General features: G+C 45.3%; 1 protein-coding gene across 9 annotated transcripts in view; it reads left to right on the top strand.

Moving 5' to 3' along the window:
- Window positions 1-7,744: 7,744 nt before the first annotated feature.
- The window catches only part of nf1a (neurofibromin 1a), a 103,041-nt gene continuing 90,821 nt past the window's right edge, over window positions 7,745-19,964 (top strand). For all 9 annotated transcript variants that reach the window (XM_069184495.1, XM_069184498.1, XM_069184494.1 and 6 more), the window contains exons 1-2: window positions 7,745-8,270; window positions 16,750-16,893. In XM_069184495.1, the coding sequence (XP_069040596.1) occupies window positions 8,211-8,270; window positions 16,750-16,893 (204 nt within the window). In that variant the 5' untranslated portion in view covers window positions 7,745-8,210. The remainder of the gene's footprint in view (window positions 8,271-16,749; window positions 16,894-19,964) is intronic.

The following is a 19,964-nucleotide window of genomic DNA, read 5'->3' as shown; positions in this document are numbered from 1 at the left end:
CGCCCTGGAGGCCGGGGGCCATAGGGGTCGCTGTGGAGCCCAGAGCAAAGAGGGCTCAGACCGTAAACTGGGGGGGAGATTAAGTAAGCGTGACGGAAACGGCTCTGGCTAAGAAGGCCCACGACCAGATTTTTTCGAACAGCTACTGGACTCAGAAAATCTTCACGGTATTTGCTAGGTAGTACCCAACATTTTACTGCTAACTTCAACGACCAGGACTGTCTGTAGCCGCCGCTGCCGGTGTCTGTTTGTCCTGTGTGCATTGGATGAATGTATTAATATAGGGCAGCTGCAGGTGACATGTCCGGTATTTACTTTCCCATTAGCTTGTCTAGGGCTGACGCATTCCAGCCGTCGACGGTTACTCTCCAGCTCGGCCCAGGTGTGAATCCAAGTCACCCGGGACCAGAAGTTACCAGCCGCAATGCTACTCTGCTAATCTCCTTGAATTGAACTGCATCAACCTTTATTGCCCCTAAACACATCATGAGCTCATAAACATATGTACCAGAACAATCCAACAACAGTGCAAAACCGTAAGACAAAACACAACAACATCGCTCAGTATCAGCAACAGAACTCTTCCAGTACTGTGAGATTAAAAAAAAAAACAATTGATCTTGTAAAGATTGTGAAAACAATAAACTTCGTTGGAAGGCCTATTTGCTCTTAGGTACATTTCTGCAAAAATATATTATTTATTGGTCTAATGCAACAACATTGACCTTTAATAGTCATTTTGTTTAGCCTGTTCCTCTTACGTTTGTCGTGTTGTCGATCATTAAAATGTTCCCTTAGTAAACGCCACTATTCAGTATGTGGAAATACAATTGAAAGGGATTTACAAATGACTAGAACTGCTTAACGAAGTTCGTAAATGCCTCCGTTAATTAATGCAAACTTGAGAACCGCCAACGAAACTTTATGTCCTGAAATAGAAAAGTACGTGTTTTTTTTTGTCCGATAAACAGATTATTTCTGTTATCGTGGGGTTTCAAGCGCAGTAACACCCAGATGTCCCAAACTCATTTAAACCGGGCAAACCTGAAATATTTCAGAGCTTTTGCACGGTATTTCTGGAACGAACTGATGAATCATACATAGGCAGGGTGTGTGTTTTAACAATATGAAACATTTCTATAAACGGCTCAAGAATATTCTAGAAAGTTCTATTCTAAACCCGGCGAACAGCATTTTTCCGGCCCCGGAGATCGCTGACATTCTTGTTCGGACATCAGCGATGTCCTTGGTGAAAGGCGTTTACTCGCCAATCCCTCGTCTGATTTCCATAGTTAAAATGAACCCGTGTCGTCTGTTTACCAGCAGTATCTTGGAGACCTGTCAGTCAGTACAAAGCCTCGGCTCCAGTCACAGAAAAAATAAAACAGCTGTTTTCCCACTTCGCTTTAATTTCTATGACACGCTGCGTAACAAGTCTTTTTGGTTGTTACCCTGCCTGCTGAAATATCTCAGTTTATTATTTTTGGCACTCTTTCTGAAAAAAATAAGACAGTCCGGTCCTCGCTTTTTTTCTAAACGTAAAGATTTTAGATTTGCATTTTTTCAACACTGTCCAGCAGAGGGCGCAGGAGAGGAGTTTGCCCAAGCGCGTACAGTTCAGTTTTGAGGTCATCGTCCAGTTGGCATGTGTCCCCCTTCCGTGAGATGCCAGTTATTCCCCTTGAGGAAACATAACACCTTCCCATCTGTCTTGCAAAGTTCATCCTGCATGCCCATTAAATACCGCACCAAGAAGACGGTCATACTGGATAATGCCTACCAGTAAATTCAACCATAGCCGTGGCGTACTTTATAAAAGTTAGGTTAGGTAACAGCGAGGTCTTGAAGTCAGATATCCTATCACGCGAGGAATGTGGAGAGCTGCGAGCTCACTGTTTTTTACACACTGCCGACAGCTGGAATTTCAAGTGGTTTCTTCTGATAACTAGTATTACTAGTGTATAAAAAGGGAAATTAGCGCAGAGATCGGGAAAAGAAAACGTATGCGGAGGTGTCTGGGGTTCCTGTTCCGTTTGTCCTTCCCCTGGGCTAGCTGTTTCTTATTTCATCTGTGGTGCTCTGGCTCCGCCTGTTGAGGTTGGACCGCAGTGCATGTCCTGCAGAAGGACGGCCCGCACCGGAGGCGGGCAGCAGACCTCCTCGTTCATAAAACGCTTCCTTAAAAACTAAAACGGCGTGCCTCTGTTAAAAGTCCAGTGAAGATACTTGAGTGCCAGTAGTAAGGAAGCACCAGATTGTTGTGAAAGGTATCCCATTGGACTGGGTTTTCTTTAAACCTAATAATAATACAGAATAAATGCTTACACTTATATAGTGCTTTACTGGACTCTCCAGTCAAAGCGCTTTACAGGTAATGGGGATCCCCTCCACCACCACCAATGTGCAGCCCCCACCTGGATGATGCGACGGCAGCCCTAGTTCAGAGATGGGGATTATTAGGAGACCATGATTAGTAAACACCAGGGGGGGCATGCCTAGACCGTTCTTTCCGACATTTAAAAAATAAATAAATTGTATTCCCTGGACCATTGTGCAAAACATTTTATTAGGAATTGTAGCTCAAACTATTTTAATTCTCAAACGTTCAACAACTGAAATGACACTGCAGGTACAGTTAGATTCTGTTCTTTGTGGTTCGGATGCTGTCTAAAATGTATAAATTCTGACACGGTGCTAAAATCGATACTGAAACTCCACGCAATTCCATTTACAGTATGTAGATCAGGATGTCTCGGTGCTTTAGCCCATGAGTTGCAGTAGACCCGAAATGGCGATTTCGCCGCGGCAGGCTTGAAAGAGTGTCTGTTTTATTTTTAGATCTCGAGAAAGCGCGTTATTGTTAAGTGATAATCTCGTTCTTGCGGGACGATTTTTCTCGCTCTTCGCTGTGTTTAGTGCCGTTTTGTCTAGACTGCAATTCCTCAGCCCCCCCCCAAACCGCAAAGCTCTGTGTCTTTTCTAGAAATAAGAGCACGGGGTCAGCGGTTTCCTTTCCGTATGTTTAAGATGATATCATGTCAGCGAGGAAGGTGATCTGAGTCATCGTGATTCATTGTTGTTATACCTGACGTTAACATTTCCCCCTGTGAAATTCACGTGTTTGGGACCGGCCTCCGTCACGCTTTGACTGAAATGTTTTGCCTTTTTAATATTAGGTTTTTATTTAAACATTAGTAAAACAAGAAAGGAGACATCATTAAAACAGATACAAAAATAGGCTCACTTCACAGCCAGAGAAATTCACAATTACAAAAACTGAAAATGAAACTTTTTACATAATTCCATTGTATGTCTTGCCTTTTGAATCTACATTTCTAATAGAATTTAAATAAAAAAGGAATTATTTCCCGCAAAAGCGTTAAGAGGGGGGGAATTTACTTTTGTGGATGAAGTATTTCGCCAAAATAATGAACAAATTCTAAAAACATATCCTTTATCCAAATCTGGTCTAATAAAATCTAAAATATTTTCGAAATCTCTCAAATTAACATTTAACTTTAAATATTTAACAATAACATTGTGCAAGTCTATCCAAAACAATTCTGTATATGTGCAATTAACACATGTAACGATTCCTTCTCATTATTACAAAATACTCATGTCATCTTGTTCGTCTTTAAATCTAGAAAGTCAATTTAACAGGATAAAACGGAACTTTTTTTCTTCAGCCGCTTGAGATCTGCCTGCGAGTCTCCCTATCATTTCATTCCCGTGAAATTCCCCCCTGCAACGGCCTTTTAACTGTCGCAGTCCAAATCAGTATTTTAACAAGGCCACACGCTCTATAAACGTTTTAACAGATAAAACGCGTCATTTCCTAATATCCAGACGCTGCTGTGAGAACATGTTCGGTGCTGAAATGTCTGTCCCAGCTGTGACCAGCCCAGTGAGACTCAGCGCCCTGTGGCGGCAGATGAGCAAATCTCATCTCTCTTCTTTAGAGTGGAATCGATATCATCATCGTCATCATTGTAGGTACCAATATTATGACAATATCACCAGTTTAATAGCTTTGCACGATGTTACCAGGGCCGAGCCAGGTTGAGTTGATGTTCGTACTGCAATAATAGGTTTGAAATGATGAAAATCGGGAGGCGGACTCAGGATTCCCACGTCCTACAACATTCCCATTCACATAATATTTTTTCTCGCTTCTTTTATTTCATTCAGCTGCGGCCGGCGGTCTGCGTGCTATTGTTGTCCGGCTGTGCAGGCGCTTCTGTTCCGGGAGCCGGCAGTCGGCGTCATCCCGAATTCCCTTTCGGAATGCGAGTCTCCCCCTCCCTCCATTCACGTTTTTTCGTCCTCCCATAGAAGAAAACCAGAGCTCAGCCCAGCCGATGCATCGCAGCACCGGGCTTGTGTGTTTTTTTTCTCGCGTTGCCGTTATCAATGAAAGCGTAATTCGCACCTTTGTCCACTAGGGGCAGTGTCGTATCAGCAATGCGGTGGAAACCGGCGGCTGCGGAAAGCGCTGCCCAGTCAGCCAGCGGAGCGCAGCTCAGTCTTGAATGGCTGGCGACTGCAGGGATGTTATGAATGAAAAAGGTCTGTCGGATGTGCCCTCGCTGGTTTCTCTATGATCGGTGCTTTCCTGCAGCAGCGATCGGATACAGCGGGGCTTTACAGAGTCGTTTATAGGTTACCATAAGTTAGCAAAATCTGCCAATTTGTGCACGCACAGCCACGTTGCTGAAGCTACTACTACACAAAAAAAAAATGCAAAACGCGAGCACGGAAGAATATTGTGCGACCCGAAGAGACAGGCTCCCGAGATCGCTGGAAAGATTAATTCTTAACGAACTGGGAGCGAGTAAATGCTGTTAACATTCGCGATAAGCTCTCTGAATACACACTTAAATGCGCAAATAGTTAAAGACTCGTGAAAGGGTTAATCAGGTTGTGCTGGTCTTCAGGGAACACAAAATCAATCTTTGGTACCTATTCTATTTCACACGGATATGTCTATTTCACACAAATAAGAAAGCTGGCTCTAGTGTACTTACATCTAGGACAATTATCACGCTCTTGGTGATTTTAACTGTGGTCTGTCACGGGTGAGTTATCTAAAGACCTGCTTATAGCTTTGTTCTGATCCCACCCTTTTAAGTTATTTTGCCGTCCTTCGTGTGAAACAGCACCCCCTTTCGCCGGGGGTGGGAATTGCAACTGCATGGCCCAAACCCACGCTAAAGGGCTTCAGATATTTTTCTCACTGTTACTTTGCACAGTGCGAAAAACAAACAACAAACAAACAGGCCGGGATGACTTGAGTTAGTGCTTCACCAGAAACAGAAATGTTAGTGTGTCTGCAGACATCCCCTGACTTGAGTTTGGAAACTGCAGATGACCTACCGTTTCATGCCAGAGTGCTGCCTTAATTCCGCCTCAATCTGTCACTGCTGTTTACAGAGTCTCCTCTGAACTCAGAAACATATCTTTCCAGTGTTCCAGCAGCAACCAGGATGCTTGTCTGTTTTTCCTGATGTTGTCCTTACAGCATTCTTCAGATTAGTTTAATTAATTAAATTTGCCGCATGTGATGGGAAAATGACTTCAGCAGCAATAGGCAGGAGAAGGGGTACAGAGTCTTAATTCACACAACCCCAGTACTGTGAGAGAGTCCTTAACTCCTTCAAGTCAGGATTGTCGGTCCTCTCCGGTGTGACATGAGACGAGAGGCCACAGCAGTACAGCTGGTTCATAGCAGAAAAATGCATGGAAATCACATTTCTTTTTAATATAACACCCTTGTGGTTAGTGTGCAAAGATTATAGCCATGTTCCCACGTTTTAAAAAACAAACTATACATGTTTAACAAGGCTTCAGAAACATGATACTATACCTGTAATACAGACAACTGCAAGGAAATGTTAGAACTCGATCAGTAACCAAAGACTTTCCATTCATTCTGCCTTCGTCAGCCCCCCCCCCCCCCCCCCGCAACAGGGAGGATTTTCGAGTTTCTGCTGTGCTGTTACTCTTCCAGTGTCGCCGGAGTGAAAATCCAGGAGTGTTTTTTTTTTTTCCAGTCGGTTTGTTTTAACAAGCAAGCAGCGGGCGCCAGCCGGGGTCAAGCCTGGACAGGACAGCAGTCCATCACAGGGCAGACACACAAACGCAAACGCACACTCACACCACGGCCAATTTGGTCCAGCAGCCAATTAACTTACCGGAATGTTTTGGGACGGTGGGAGAGGAAACCCATGCAAACACGATGACAGCATACAGACTCCACACAGACAGCACCCCAGGTCTGGAAATTAACCCAGTGCCCCCGATGAAATGCTAACCACTGTGTCACCCTAGTCCCCATCAGTCCCATTAAATATAGCCTATAGGATTGTTTGATATATTGCAGGGTATCATTCTTCACAATAGCTTTATCCAGTTTGGAACTTAGAGCAATCCTTTAGAGTTTCTAGGGGCCACATTATGTACTTGTTCTGAATGGAGAGAGCAATTTGTTTAACGAACTCTGACCTTTCGTTTCTCCAAATGTGGACTGGTGTTGTACCTAACCTGTCACTCTCCAGCTGAAGGTATTGAAAATGTATTGAAAATGTTTATTGGGTGTTTTAGTCACAGCGAATTTGGCTCAACCTGCTTGACTGAGGGCCGGACCATCTGCCCAGAGGACGAGGGGGCTGGGACCCCCCTGCAGAGTGAGGGTTGACCGAGGGGCAGCTGCGCAGGTGGGGGTGGGGGTGGGAGGGGGGATGCAGGAGATGAATGCAAGGGAGATAAAGCTTATGTACAGAATAGTTTTCCAATTAGGAAGCGATGTCAGCAATGAGTAAGCTGGGGCAGCTGAGGTGAGTGTCTGCTCTTAGTCCCCCCTGAACGTTCATAATAAACTCCAGTAGCTTTTATTGCAATAACCACATGCGTGCAAATATGCTATTGCATGCGGTGCAACAAATTGATTTGGTATGACAATTATGGAATGGGACACTTCAGTCTTTGTTTTTTTGGGGTGAGGCGCATACAGTTCAGGGTGGACTTCAGCAATTTCGTTGCCTGAAACTCGGAGCCCTAGGATAGCTCACTTAACAATGAGGATAAATTGTGTGTTTAAGTTGTGCAACAAGCCAATACCAGGTTTCAGAAACAAGACCAAGGCTGGAGTGCACATACTGTACAGTAGCACTAAGACACATGATAAAGAAAATGGGTAGCATGACAAATAATAGAAAACAAATAATGTATATTACATAACACTCCGAGACTGTGGAGAGCCTTATCATTGGCTGTGAGAGACTTTCCCACCCTCTACACAGACATTCATTCAGAATTAAACCCCCTAACACACCACAGTCATCGCACTGAAACCTCTGATCATCCTGGAGTACTGCTGTGTTCCCTTTCAGGTTTTTTAAATAAAGGAATACGTAATGCCATCACAATAAATTTACCCCCCCCCCTTCCCCGGCCACCCCCTCTTCCTCAGACCCCAAATCTTTCCCAGCTCATTCCACAGGAAGATGGGGGGGGTGACACGCCAGACGACTCGGTTACATAACATCACAAGACAACTGCACATAGCAGCGCACTTCGCGAAGTGGAAGTCGCTCATATTATCCTACTGCAATACAGGTGCTGAAACAGAGGCTCCCCTCTACCAAAAAAAAAAAAGAGATTCATAGACACCCCCCTCCCCGCTCTGCTTTCAGTTTAGAAGGAAGAGCTTCGCGTTTAGTCCTAGTCTGGTGGTGTAGTTTATCCCCGGCTGCACATTGTCCCAGCAGCTCGGCGCAGAAATGACATCACTGCTCTACCGTGTCTTTTTCTTTCGTTAATGAAACAACCGAGCAGGGTATAAGGGATGTGTGCCTTGCCCGCTAGCCTGCTCACTCCCTCCTCTCAAGAGTCACATTTTTTTTTTCTCAATTCTTCGCTAGTCTAACCCACCGCACAGATCCCCCGGCGGCGCAAGCGCAGTAGCCGCCCCACCGAGTTCGCTCGCTTGCTGGTCTCATTACGGCTTCACTGGGAAGGAGGATTCAAACTTCCGGTGTGGTGTCATGGCGGCATGTAGTGTCTGCTAAAAAGAAAAAAAAATAACGAACCCCCCCACCGTCCGGGTCTGACAGCGGTTTTCCGAGGACTATAGGGTCGAAAGTGACACACAAAGGCGCTCCTCGGGCTGGGATTGCACGCTAGCCCACCGCGGCTCCTCTCGGCCGGCCATGGCGGCGCACAAGCCCGTGGAGTGGGTTCAGGCCGTAATTAATAGATTCGACGAGCAGGTAAGGAGAGCGGCTCGGATGAGGGGGTCGCAGCCGCTGTCTGCTCGGGGACGGGCGTGTGTCTGCGTGTGCTGCCGTGCGCGGGGGTGGGAGGGCTGAGGCAGAGCCGGGAGATCCCGTTTGGATCCGGGGCTGGGTTGGTGGGCAGAGGATGGGCGATGGAAAATTGATAACCACTCGCCTCGTACTGTAACAAAACCGCAGTGTAGGAGAGAGAGAGAGGAGGGGAAGCATTAGGTAGCGACCATTTGGAAACAAATACAACTATTTTAGCCTGGAACCAGGACAGTTCACATTGCATTAGAGCTTGCACGGGGTTGCTGAAAGGGGATCTGTGTGTGCACACAAATGTGTCTACACGTACGCGATAGTGATTTGGGTTGAGTGTGCAGTGGGATGCAGTTTTCTGAGAGAATTGTTTTTATTATTTCGCTTCCGATTACCATCAGGAGCTAGGGCAGAAAACCGTGTCTTCATAACACAAGGCATGCAAGGGGGAAAAAAAAATACCCAGAGCCATAAATCTGCAGTTTTTCGCCCGTCTCTTTGTGGACGGTATTATTGTGTGCAGACCCAAATCTAGGATGTTGTAAACAACCAGAATTCTCCTTCAAGACTGGTTATACGGGCAGAAAGAGGATGATGAGTCTTTTTTTGGGGTGGGGGGAGTGTTTCTGATACCCCGCAACAAAGGGTTGTATGAGGATGGCGTGCACGCGTCTGTGTCTTTTTATTTTAAGAATGAAATCCAGCAGCAGAAGCAGCACAGGGCTCTCGGATAGATGGCGTTTTCGCCGATTCGGGCTGCAAAATAACACTTTTATTTCAATTCTGGCGTTCGGTGTTCGCGTCCGTCATGGTGTGGACGAACAGATATTTCCGATTTGCGAGGACAGATGAACGCCGTGTGGAGACGTAGACATATATGTGGATATATTCCTTGACAGCAGCCCTGAAGACCAGCAGTCAAACAGAGCTTTCGTTTTTAGCAATACATCATCGAGTAACTCGGTCGTCTCGGCACAGGCGGCGATGTTAAAACCCTTCTTGAAAATAATTCCTTGCGCGAAGCGGGGGGGGGAATGAGAGATAATTTCCTTCATGTCCATGCCTTTTCTCGCCTTTTTGTCTTCTCTCTATTAAGAAAAACAGCACTGCTCTTTTTAACATACCCCTGTATGTTCCGACCCGCTATTTTCTGCTCGATATCCAGGCTTTCAGAAAATTCTTCGCTACTCGGCGAAAGAGCGTCATCTACCCACACATAACATGATGCTGAGACTTTACCCTGTAGATGCATGGCGTACGGTGCAAGGATTTTTGTTGTGAAAACGTTTTGTGGTAACCTCTCCCCCCTCATCTCCTTGCGTATGTTTTTTCGGTTTTTCAGATGTTCTGAAACAATATTGCTTAACTTAACCTTATGACCTAACATCACTACAGACCGGATCGCCGTGCTTCCTTGGGGAAATGGGTTCAAAGATAAAATGAAGATTATTTTTTGCGATAACGGGTGTACGGTCTTGCAGAACTACAGTGTGTAAACTAAATTTGGAAAGTGTCGACAGAGGCAAGCCTGCGTGTCCTTCAAACAATCTTTTGAGGGTTTTGCTGTTTTTGGAGCTAAAGTGTTATTGTTTTAATAGCCACTTTAAACGTCTGTTTCTAAAACAAAATGCTCATATTATAGCGATATCTCTGAATGCGATTGACAGAAAAATGGGGCATCTAACGCCCTGCTGCTATTAACTAGTGGAATCTCTTGATTTACCAGCAGAGTATATTGCTCTTGTAGCAGTGCTAGAAAACAATTTTAAGATACCCATCATCATCAGTTTTACATTAAGGGTAATTATACACTGTAACTGAGCTGCAGGTGCTTTCCTTGTAGAAATGGAGACCTGTTTTGGTTTCTGTATCAATACCGATGCTGAAACCACATTTATTTTCAGTTTGTTGATACGAATCTCTGATTGAATGAATCCTCTGAGTTTCAGTAAATAAATCCGTAGTCGGGGAGAGACTTTGTGGTAGCAGAGTTCAAAAGCTTGAGGTGTTTTGGTGTACTTAATAATTTCATGAGGTTTGTTTGACAAACCTGCACATTTCCCCCCAGATCTTTATATCTCCAGTTCTTCTCGTGTGCGTTATGGCACTGGCTGCCCGTTGTGTTTTGTGTTGTTTTTTTTCGAACCCTTTTGCAGGATTGTCCGAGCTGGAGAGCCCCGTGCGGGTTCACAGTTGGGGTTTTCAGCCCCTTGAACGAAAGCGCGTTTGGACAGTGATGCTTAGGCAGGAGACCGTGGTCAGAGGATGGCCGGTCCTCGTCCTTTTTTATTCCTCTATGTCGGGCCCAGGTGATCTGACCAGGGGGGAGGGACATGTCTCTGGTTTCGTTCTTCTTTCGACTCATCTGGGGGGGTGGCGAGGTGAGTCTCGATCGGTGAAGTGGAGCAGCAAAGCCAAACGTGCTGGACCGCAAGCTGATGTACAGCAGCCGTCTGAAGAGGAGGATTTTCTTCAGCTGAGGAGCTGTCTCTGATCACTGGGTCTGGACGGCGGAGGAGATGTGCTGTCTCTCCTTTGCGGGGGGCGGGGGGCTGCATTTTTGGAGGCGTGGTGGTCCGTCCCGTGACATCACAGGCACGCCAGACCGCTGGGTCGTCTTGCTCTGCGCCACCCGGTCCGTTCCTGGACTCAGCACTAGTACTCACCCTCGCCATCCTCCCCATACATGGAGCTGACTGCAACGCAGGCTGTGACGACTGAACACTTCATGTGGCTTCGCACGCTGGTGACGAGGCCGGGTGGCTGCAGGGAGCTCTGTGGAGTTGTCCGTGGTTTGGGTGGGTGCAGGAGTCACTGCCACACTGCCTTCTGTGGTGCTTTTATTGGAGTGCCGGGTCATCCTACTGGTTTAAGTGAAGAAGCCCATATCAAGGCCTGGCATTCTCAGCAGAAGGAACATGTGTTGTGCGTGCAGTTGTAGGAGAAAGGCACAGGAGTGTTTCTCGTTATATCCCAAAGTACAGCAAATGCCCATCATCTGTGCCAACAGAATGGCTGAACGATCCTGTCATATGTAATGATTGCTAGATAATTGTCCCAGATCGTGTGGTACAATGAAGATGCTTTGTTAATTGTCACCACTACCTTAGTCTGCTTTAGGTCACAGTGCCCTTGCACTGGAGGTGCAGAGGCAGGGCATAGAGTGAGCCTTGTGTTTCCAGAAAATGCATATTGTTTTGTCATCTCTTTTTCCCCTAATTGGTTGGATATTCGTACCTGTTCTGGGCTGCTTGCTGATCGGTTTGTATTAGGCAGTTTCTACAGGTGCCCCCTTTGCTGAAAATACCTGGGTTAGACAAAAGGTCTTCCCAGGCAGCTTCAGTATTCTGTGTCGTTTGCAGACTGCTCGTATTGCAGTCTACAAGTTGTATTGGGTTTGGTGTCTAAAAGGCTCAGCTTGCAGTCTGCGCTCTTGTCGCGTTGAGTTCTGGCTGAGCCCGAACGGCCCTACCCAAACGAGGTCAGCGATTGGTGCCATCCTCTTGTGCAGAGCTGCCACTTTCCCAGACCAGAGTATCCTGCAGGACAGTTGGAGCAGCTATAGGGCATACTGGGGGCACATGTGCCACTGTTTCAGCTTCACCTGTTGGCCCTCTATCTTCTTTTCTTCACACGCACTTGGATCTATCACGATATGCACACAGACTGAAACATGCATCATACGAGTGTGTCTGTCTGGCAAACAGAGGTAATAATGATAGCTGCACGTCCAATATTCTAGTGCTTCCTGCTCCCTTTGGGAGCCAGCTGTACCCCATGACCGCCTCTTGTCTTGGGATGTCTAACTCTGAGAGGCTCTTGAAGACGATGTCAGCCTCCCTTTCGTGTGCTCCTGTTGGCGTCCCGTTGAGCGAAGTATGGCGGAGAGCCATTACTTTTTTTTTTTGTCTCCCGAAAGAAACTTTTGCCGCTTTTCTTAAGTTACTTTTACTGGCCGGCTCTGGTTTCACAGGCTACAGAGCGGTGATTATGTACCGGCTTAGTGGCAGGGTGCGGCTCATTACAGTTTGATGAAAGTGTAATAGAGATTAAATCCACTTCTTATTGTTAAGCCTATTTGGTTGGCTCTGTAAGTCACAAAAGAGGATTGTGTGTGATGGCTGTAGCTCGGCTCAGACCCTTGTTTTTGGTATTATGCATTGACCCCTTCTCGTTTTTTCCCCCACTCCTCCACATATTCATTTACTCCTGTCTGGCTTCACAGGCACAGCTCACACAGTGTATTTAAAACTGAGAACAGGCAGTGCTTCTGTACACAAAGGGCAGTGGGGGTCTGGAACAAGCTGCCCAGCCATATTGTTGAGAAACAGCTGGATAAGATCTGAAGATCATGTAACTACTAAAAACCCAGCAAGTTAAAAGGGCTGGGTGGCTTTCTGAAGTTTACAGTCTTATGTTCTTAGAACCAAGCATTGCATTTTTTTAAAGTAGTATGGTGTGCAGCATAAATAGTAAAAATATATTTGCTAGTAGTATTTGTAAAATTGATCAGTGGATTTAATTCTGTCTGTGAGATTGTTATCAAAGCTTTTGCATTACGCTTTTGAGAAGGTTTGTGCTGTTGGTGAGCTAAATACACTTTTTTCTGATCATCTTTTGTCTTGGTCCATTGAGAAAAGCGGCTCTTGAAAACTCCGGTTTCTGTTCCTTTGTCCCTCTGTGGTGTTTTGGAATGTAACTGCAGATGCTGTCTGAGAGATGCTTTACACAAAATCAGGCACCTCTTCAGTGTTGGTTTCAGGTAATTAGCTTGTCTTCCAATCCTGTTGGCAGTTAATTCTCATACCTGTCTCACCGAAATATTCTTACTCTCAATTTGGGGACATTTTTTCACTAAAGTCTCTCAACGTCTCTCAAATGCTGCAGCATTCTAAACCTTCCCCTGAACCTGTTTGGAGTTGTGCAGGCGAATGGGATACTTTTCCATCTGAAATCTGGACTCCTGCACTGGAACAGGCAGCAGGGAAGATGAGAGGTTTCTGTGGGAAGGATTTCTGAAGTCTGTTGTTTGTATCCAGTGATTTTAACTGGCAGCCTGCTTATGAACGGGGCCAGGTTCATAACTAACTGTAGGTCCTCGGTTGTTTGGCAACTGATAATCGGGGTTTCAACATTTTCCAGAAGACACGGTCTGATCTGGCGATAGAATGTTGTTTGTAAACACTGCATAGTATACTATTTGTCATTAAACAGATACTGTAATAATACTTATAATTTGTATTAAACAAGCTGAAGTAATGTGTGCTGTACAGCACTGGTTTTACAGTACAGTCCTTTAAAAGTATATGTAGCCTGTGTGTTTTTAAGGACTTCAGGCTTTATAACATTTCTATACCGGAAACAAATTCCAAATAGTTAAAAAAAGAACATGCAAAATAAGCTACTCTAAAAACATTAATATGATTATCATCATTTTTTACATCTAAAATAAAATTAATGATCTGCTGTATAAACTGTTCCTAGGAGCACAAGTGTGATGCTAATGTTACAGCGCTGAGTCTAAATTATTAGTAACCTGTGTATTTGTATGTGAATATATGGACTGGTCAATATATGCATGTGTCCCTAGAATATTTGTGTATCCCTAGAATTAGAAGTTTAGGTTGTTTTTAAGAAGGTAGAGAAGTATAAATTGTAAACACACAAAGTACATGAAATAAAACCTTTCAGGTGTTGAAGTTTGAGCCCGCATCTTGATCATTGGTAGATTCAAAATCATTTTAAAAAAGAAGCCTATCTCTTTGTTTCAAAGTTTTATTTTCTAGAGCTCAGTCTTGAGAATTAGTGAGAGTTTTAATTGTATCCCAAAACTATAAGCACATTCTACATGTGGTCATTGTGCTAAACAGAACTCTTTTTTTTCCCTTTGTTGTAGGTTATTTAGTTTTACAAAGCAGAATGGTTCTGCCAAAGTGCACGTAAGTGAAGAGATTGGTCCGTGACCTTTCAGGAATTTAAAACCAAGCCTGCAGACAAAGTGCTCAGTGTTCGGAGGAGCGGCATTAATATGGATGTCAACAAGCTGCACTGTGTGTACGGGGGTTCTCCGAGTTCACACGCCTGACATCCCCTTCCCAATCTTGGGACTCCAATTTCCATTGCATTTGAATTTCTCAGAGTCATTGTCTCTCGTCACGGAAGTGGAACTACCTCTCAACGCTGCCAGCAGATGGCGGTATAGTTCCTGCTGGGCAGGGTGCACCTGTTCGTGCAGTTAATAATAATAAGAATAATAATTGCTTACACTTATATGGCGCTTTTCTGGGCACTTCACTCAAAGCGCTTTACAGGTAATGGGAACTCCCCTCCACCACCACCAATGTGCAGCATCCACCTGGATGATGCGATGGCAGCCATAGTGCGCCAGAACACTCACCACACATCAGCTATCAGTGGGGAGGAGAGCAGAGTAATTAAGCCAGTTTATAGAGGGGGATTGTTAGGAGGCCATGATTGATAAAGGCCGATGGGAAATTTGGCCAGGACGCCGGGGTACACCCTGGTTCTATTGGCGTGGGAGTGCTGAGGTGCTGGTGTCGTTTGAGAGTAGTTTTTTCGCCAGAGTGTTAATGTGCCGTTGCCGTCGTGAACCGGTGCAGTAAATGGCGCAGACTGGTTGTTCCTGTCAGGACTCCTCCATGCCAGCATTCCTGCAAGGTGGTCTTCCTGCTTCAGTGGCGTTACTGTGGGATTGCATGACATCAGGGTTACGTCTCTAAGCATCTAAACACAGCTTTGTCCATGAAGGTAAAATGGATTGAAGCAGTGCACGCTAAGTGTGGACTTTGTCGGAACTTTTTGAATTGATTATTGATTATAATTGATTATTACTTGATTATTTTGTAGCCAAGGCTGCAGTAAGTGCTGAGAACAGAGGTGCATTGTGATGTATACAGCTACTTCTTGATGGCAGAAAAGTTTGATTCCAAAACTCTCATTTTACTTTTGTCGGATTTCGCTCTTGAGCAATATACGGGTTTGCTGTGATGGTATCTTACTGGCAGCATGGTGCCGCAGTGGTTAATATTGCTGCCTTGCAGAGCTGGGGCCCTGGGGTGCTCTCTGCGTGGAGTTTGTATGTTCTCCGGGTGGTCATGTAGCTTTCCTCGAGCTGCTCCAGTTTCCTCCCACAGTCTGAAGACATACTGGAATGTTAGCTGCCTCCTGGAAAAACTGGCCCTGGTGTGGAGTGTGTGCCCTGAGATGGACTGGTGTCCCATCCAGGATGTACCCCACCTTGTGCCCATTGCCTACTGGGATAGGCCCTAGCTTTCCCGAGCCCCTCTACTGGAAGCAGCAGTTAGAAAATGGATGGATGGTAGTAGGTTTCGATCCTGTTTTTTTCCCTACATAGCTCACATGAACACATTCTGTAATACAATGCATTCACTGTATTCCGCAGCAAAGTAAAAAAAAAAAAATCACTCTTGGATTAAATTCCCGGTGGTGTGACGCGGTCAGATTTTTACAAGTCGAGCAGTAGTGTAGCCTGGGCAGTGCCTATCTGCACACAGCTGTGCTGCCGTGTCCATTGCGTGACACATCGGCCCGAATCCTTCCTTCCGGTTTCCTTGCTGGGGCCGTAGGACGTCTTTAGCTGCTCCTCCATGATGGTCTCGGTCTTGGATTCTGCAGGCGTGCAGTTCCTGGCCCAAGGAAGAAGATCTGTGTGAAATCTTAAGGTCTGTCTGCTGCCTACAGGATAGGCACCGCGTGGTTGCAGACCGTCGCAGTATGGCCTCTCCTGTGCATCCTTTGATATTCCTGTGTCTTCTTGCTTCCTCTCTTTACCGGAGCCGGTTGACTTGAACGATCCATTGCACCTGGGACTTTGAAAGCTGCGCTTGCCAACTTGATGATGTCATTAAACATTTTGTTTCTGGATTTTTGATTTTGTTTGCATAGTTGCAAAACGTGCATGGAAAGATCGGGTTTCGTCTCCGGCTGCAGCATTGTACAGGTTGTCTAGTTTTTGTTCTCAGGCTTGAAGGGTTGCGTTTGAATCTCTTCAATGCCCACATCTGAGCGACAGAATCGTGCTTTCCCACCCTCATTCACGTGGCGCATGTTCTCTCTCACCGGTCAGTGAGAGGGGGTTGGTTTTGCTGAGCAGCCCGCTGCTGGATGGGGCTCAGCTTTGGCAGTCTCGGCCTCAGGCCTCGTCATTGTGGCAGAATGAAAATAGGTCATTTCTAGTCTCTGAGAACATTGAAGACTGGCCGAAACTGGTGATGTGGTAAGGTCATCATGACTCAAGCCAGTGACTGAAGGGAAAATGATCTGTCCTTAGGGAGAGGTGTGCGAAACCGCTTGATTAATCCTTTTGTCTCAGGCCCCACGCACTATTATATAGTGCCTAAGACAACAGTCTAAATTTTCCCTGTGTTTTTTTTTCCCTTTTGTTTTGTAGCTTCCGATCAAAGCAGGACAGCAGAACACCCACACCAAAGTCAGCACAGAGCACAATAAGGAATGTCTTATCAACATCTCCAAATACAAGTTTTCCCTCGTCATCAGCGGCCTCACTAACATCTTGAAAAATGTGAACAATATGGTAAGTAGCTCCAGAATGGGTCCACGTTTTCATTGTAAGCAAAATAACGAGCCCTTTTGGGCTATGTGTTTATCTCATATTTCCGATTGCTGGTCACTTTGATCATTTTTCAGAAAGTTACTTCCATGTTTGTTTTTATCACGTGTGTGTGTGTGTGTGTGTGTGTGTCTTTACTTTGATAAATGATAGTGGGACACAGATGAGAATGCAATGTTCAAGAGGACCGTTTCCATGTTCAGAGATGGTGCTGAGCATCATATTAGGAGGATGTGCTTTTTCCTTTATTTATAAAAAAGTGAAGCTGTCGGCTTCTGGCCTGTTGCTCACATAACTGTTCTGAAAAACTGCTTTCTTTATAAGCTGTGCGATCCTAGCTCTGCTTCAAATGTTCGGGCTCTGACGGCCTGTGTTTTCGGCGTGGGTCTTGATGGGATGATGTTTTCTGGAAAGGTATCGTGCTGGAAGAGAAGCTGGGGGCCCCGAGTGGAGAAGGGCTGCCTCATGCTAATGTCTTGCTCTCCTCCGTCGTGCTGAGGGCGAAGCCAAGGAGCTCCTGCATGCTCCAGCATGCCTTTCCTCTCGGACAGAGGGTCACCTCTGCTTAGCTGTGCATGCTCAAGATGTTGGCCAAATCCATAATATGTGGAAACTTAGAATGAAGGGGGTGATATGTGTTATATTAATGGGAGTGCCACATGAGATTTAAGAAATTCTTTCACAACACTGGCTGGTAGGTCTTCAACTGTGTATAGGTATAAATTTATTGAATGCTGGTGTATATTGTCTGGGGTCTTTCTGCAGTGATTATTTACAGCTCCTAATAGCCTGATCCTCAAACTCTTATTGGGTGATACGGAGAATGAATGTTGTGAGTGATTCTTCCATCAGAACCTGGGGATCGTACTGTCGTATTTATTATTGTCAGGTCGCCTTCCCACTTGCAGCTCTGGAGCAGAATCCACCATTTTTCAGAGGCCATTCGCTTTGCCTGACTTGGGCACTTTGGATGTAAATTCCACTTGTGAATTTGAATGCTTTTTTTCCTCCACTACAAGCAGCACAGCTAATCTTCCCAAAAGGCAAGAATAACAAAACTTTGCATCGCAATTTAGCACGCAAGGTGCATTTGTCCTCCTGTGCTTTTTTTATGTAAGTCTCCACCCCTTGCTTTTGATCTCCCATTACTGAGCTTGTAGACAAGTCTTCCACGCTGTGTTCAAAATCTTAAGCTTAGCTCAAGCCCCCTTCAGCTTGACTTAGTGGGCAAAGTCCAGAAAATGAAGGTGTTGATTTGTGAAGTGCAGAACTTTGTGGCGGTACGGTTCTTGTTGCCTGCCGGCTCATCACTTTGTAGAGGGACTTGAGGTGATTATTAGCCAGTCTTCAGCCTCAACCCTTTTTAATAAGAGGCAGAAGTGGTGTAAAGGGCAGCATGTGATGTCCCTGTCCACCCAGTGTGAGACAGAGCTGGGCTGCCTGTGGCCACATGGCAGCCCTGTTGCAGGTTAAAAGCAGGAGATAAACTTATAAGAAGAGGAGGGAAAAACACAAACAAGACAAGGCCATTTGACCTGTCTGGCATGTGGACTCATCCAGCCTATTTCTGAGGCACCACGGTCATAATGGAAATTTAATGGAAGGAGTTAAATACCATCGGAGTATGCAAGTCGTACAGTTGTTGAGAGCTGTAAAAGGTAGTGTTGCTCTAAGTTCCGATACTAAACAGATTTCTGGAAATGGGGTGGTGTGAAGGATTCTTGCAAGGCCTGAAACAGATTCTTCATACTGTGCGTTTCCAGCATCGCTGACGGGGATGTCCGGTTCCCAGACAGCAGTTCAAGAGCTAAGCTCCTGCAGCCAGGAGCACAGCAGACATCTGGGTCAGCCGTAGTCAAGCTTTGACACTGTTGCTGGTACACGAGCCGGCCACCATGGAACGAGATGGCCCCCTCCAAAAACCAAAGACATTGCTCCATTCATTTCTATGCTTGGGATCGGCTCGTCCTTTGCGCTGGGTCAATAAGCGTGCCTGCATGCAGTTGGAGTTGGCCCCGCCTGATGTTAAACTCACGACATAAGCAAGTGGGCCGACTCCAGGAGAAACTGCCGCGCTTATAGAAGAGAGCCAGTCCGACTGTCCTGTGTCAACTTTTCACAGACTGTAAAAAAAAAACAAACTGGACGACAACGCAGTTATTACCAAGGGTGTTGACTGCAGACCACCCTGTCAAACTCACTCCCTGTATATTGCTCACAGATGTTTGGTGTTTCCTCCACAAACCATTAAAAAACAAAGTTGGGCACTTTGCTATATATGTAAAGGGTTTGGGGAGCTGTACAATGAGATCTTCCACTTTTATGCTTCTGTTTTAGGCTTTGCTAAACTTTGCTAAAGATATCCCCATTAGACTAAGGCGTTTTGGTATCATTTTGATATCGTATACATTTCACATTTCAGTTACTTGCTGTGCTTAATAGATGTCCTTTAACATACAAAACCTCTCTGAGGATGTGCGTTTCTGCATTTGCTACTGGGTAGAGTAGAGACCAGTGTGATAAGCTCTCAAACAAGAACAAGAAACAAGAAGAGCACATGTACTCTTCACGGAATATTTTTATCTCTCTTCTGCCGAAACTACAGGTACCTTGTTTATATGGATATAAACACAAAAATATTTTTCATCAAACTGATAGCCAAAACCACCAAATATTGCTTGCTAATGGAATAATAAAAATTACTCAATTGCACTGAGCAGGTCCGTATTATTAATAAGAAGTGCTCATTATTATATTTGAACATCACTTATAACTGAAACAGTGACAGAATTATTACCAGGACGGCTAGTCTTTTCTGTTGCATGTAAACTGACATTTTATTGAACAGACAAGGTATGACGAAGAGATCTAGAAAAAGATTTGGAGGAAGGCATAGTGTGTCGCAGCAGGTGTAGGCTGTAGTAGTTCAGCATGCGTAGGCTGCAAAGGAACAAATAATAGGTTTAAGAGAAGAAAGAAAACACAACGTTTCAGCTGTGGAGCCTTCTTCATAGATGCATTTTGTTCAGTTTATC

This window comes from Lepisosteus oculatus, chromosome 26 (assembly GCF_040954835.1).
Source record: "Lepisosteus oculatus isolate fLepOcu1 chromosome 26, fLepOcu1.hap2, whole genome shotgun sequence".
In the NCBI taxonomy this organism is placed as follows: Eukaryota; Metazoa; Chordata; class Actinopteri; order Semionotiformes; family Lepisosteidae; genus Lepisosteus; species Lepisosteus oculatus.
This window is presented reverse-complemented; position numbering and strand designations above follow the sequence as displayed.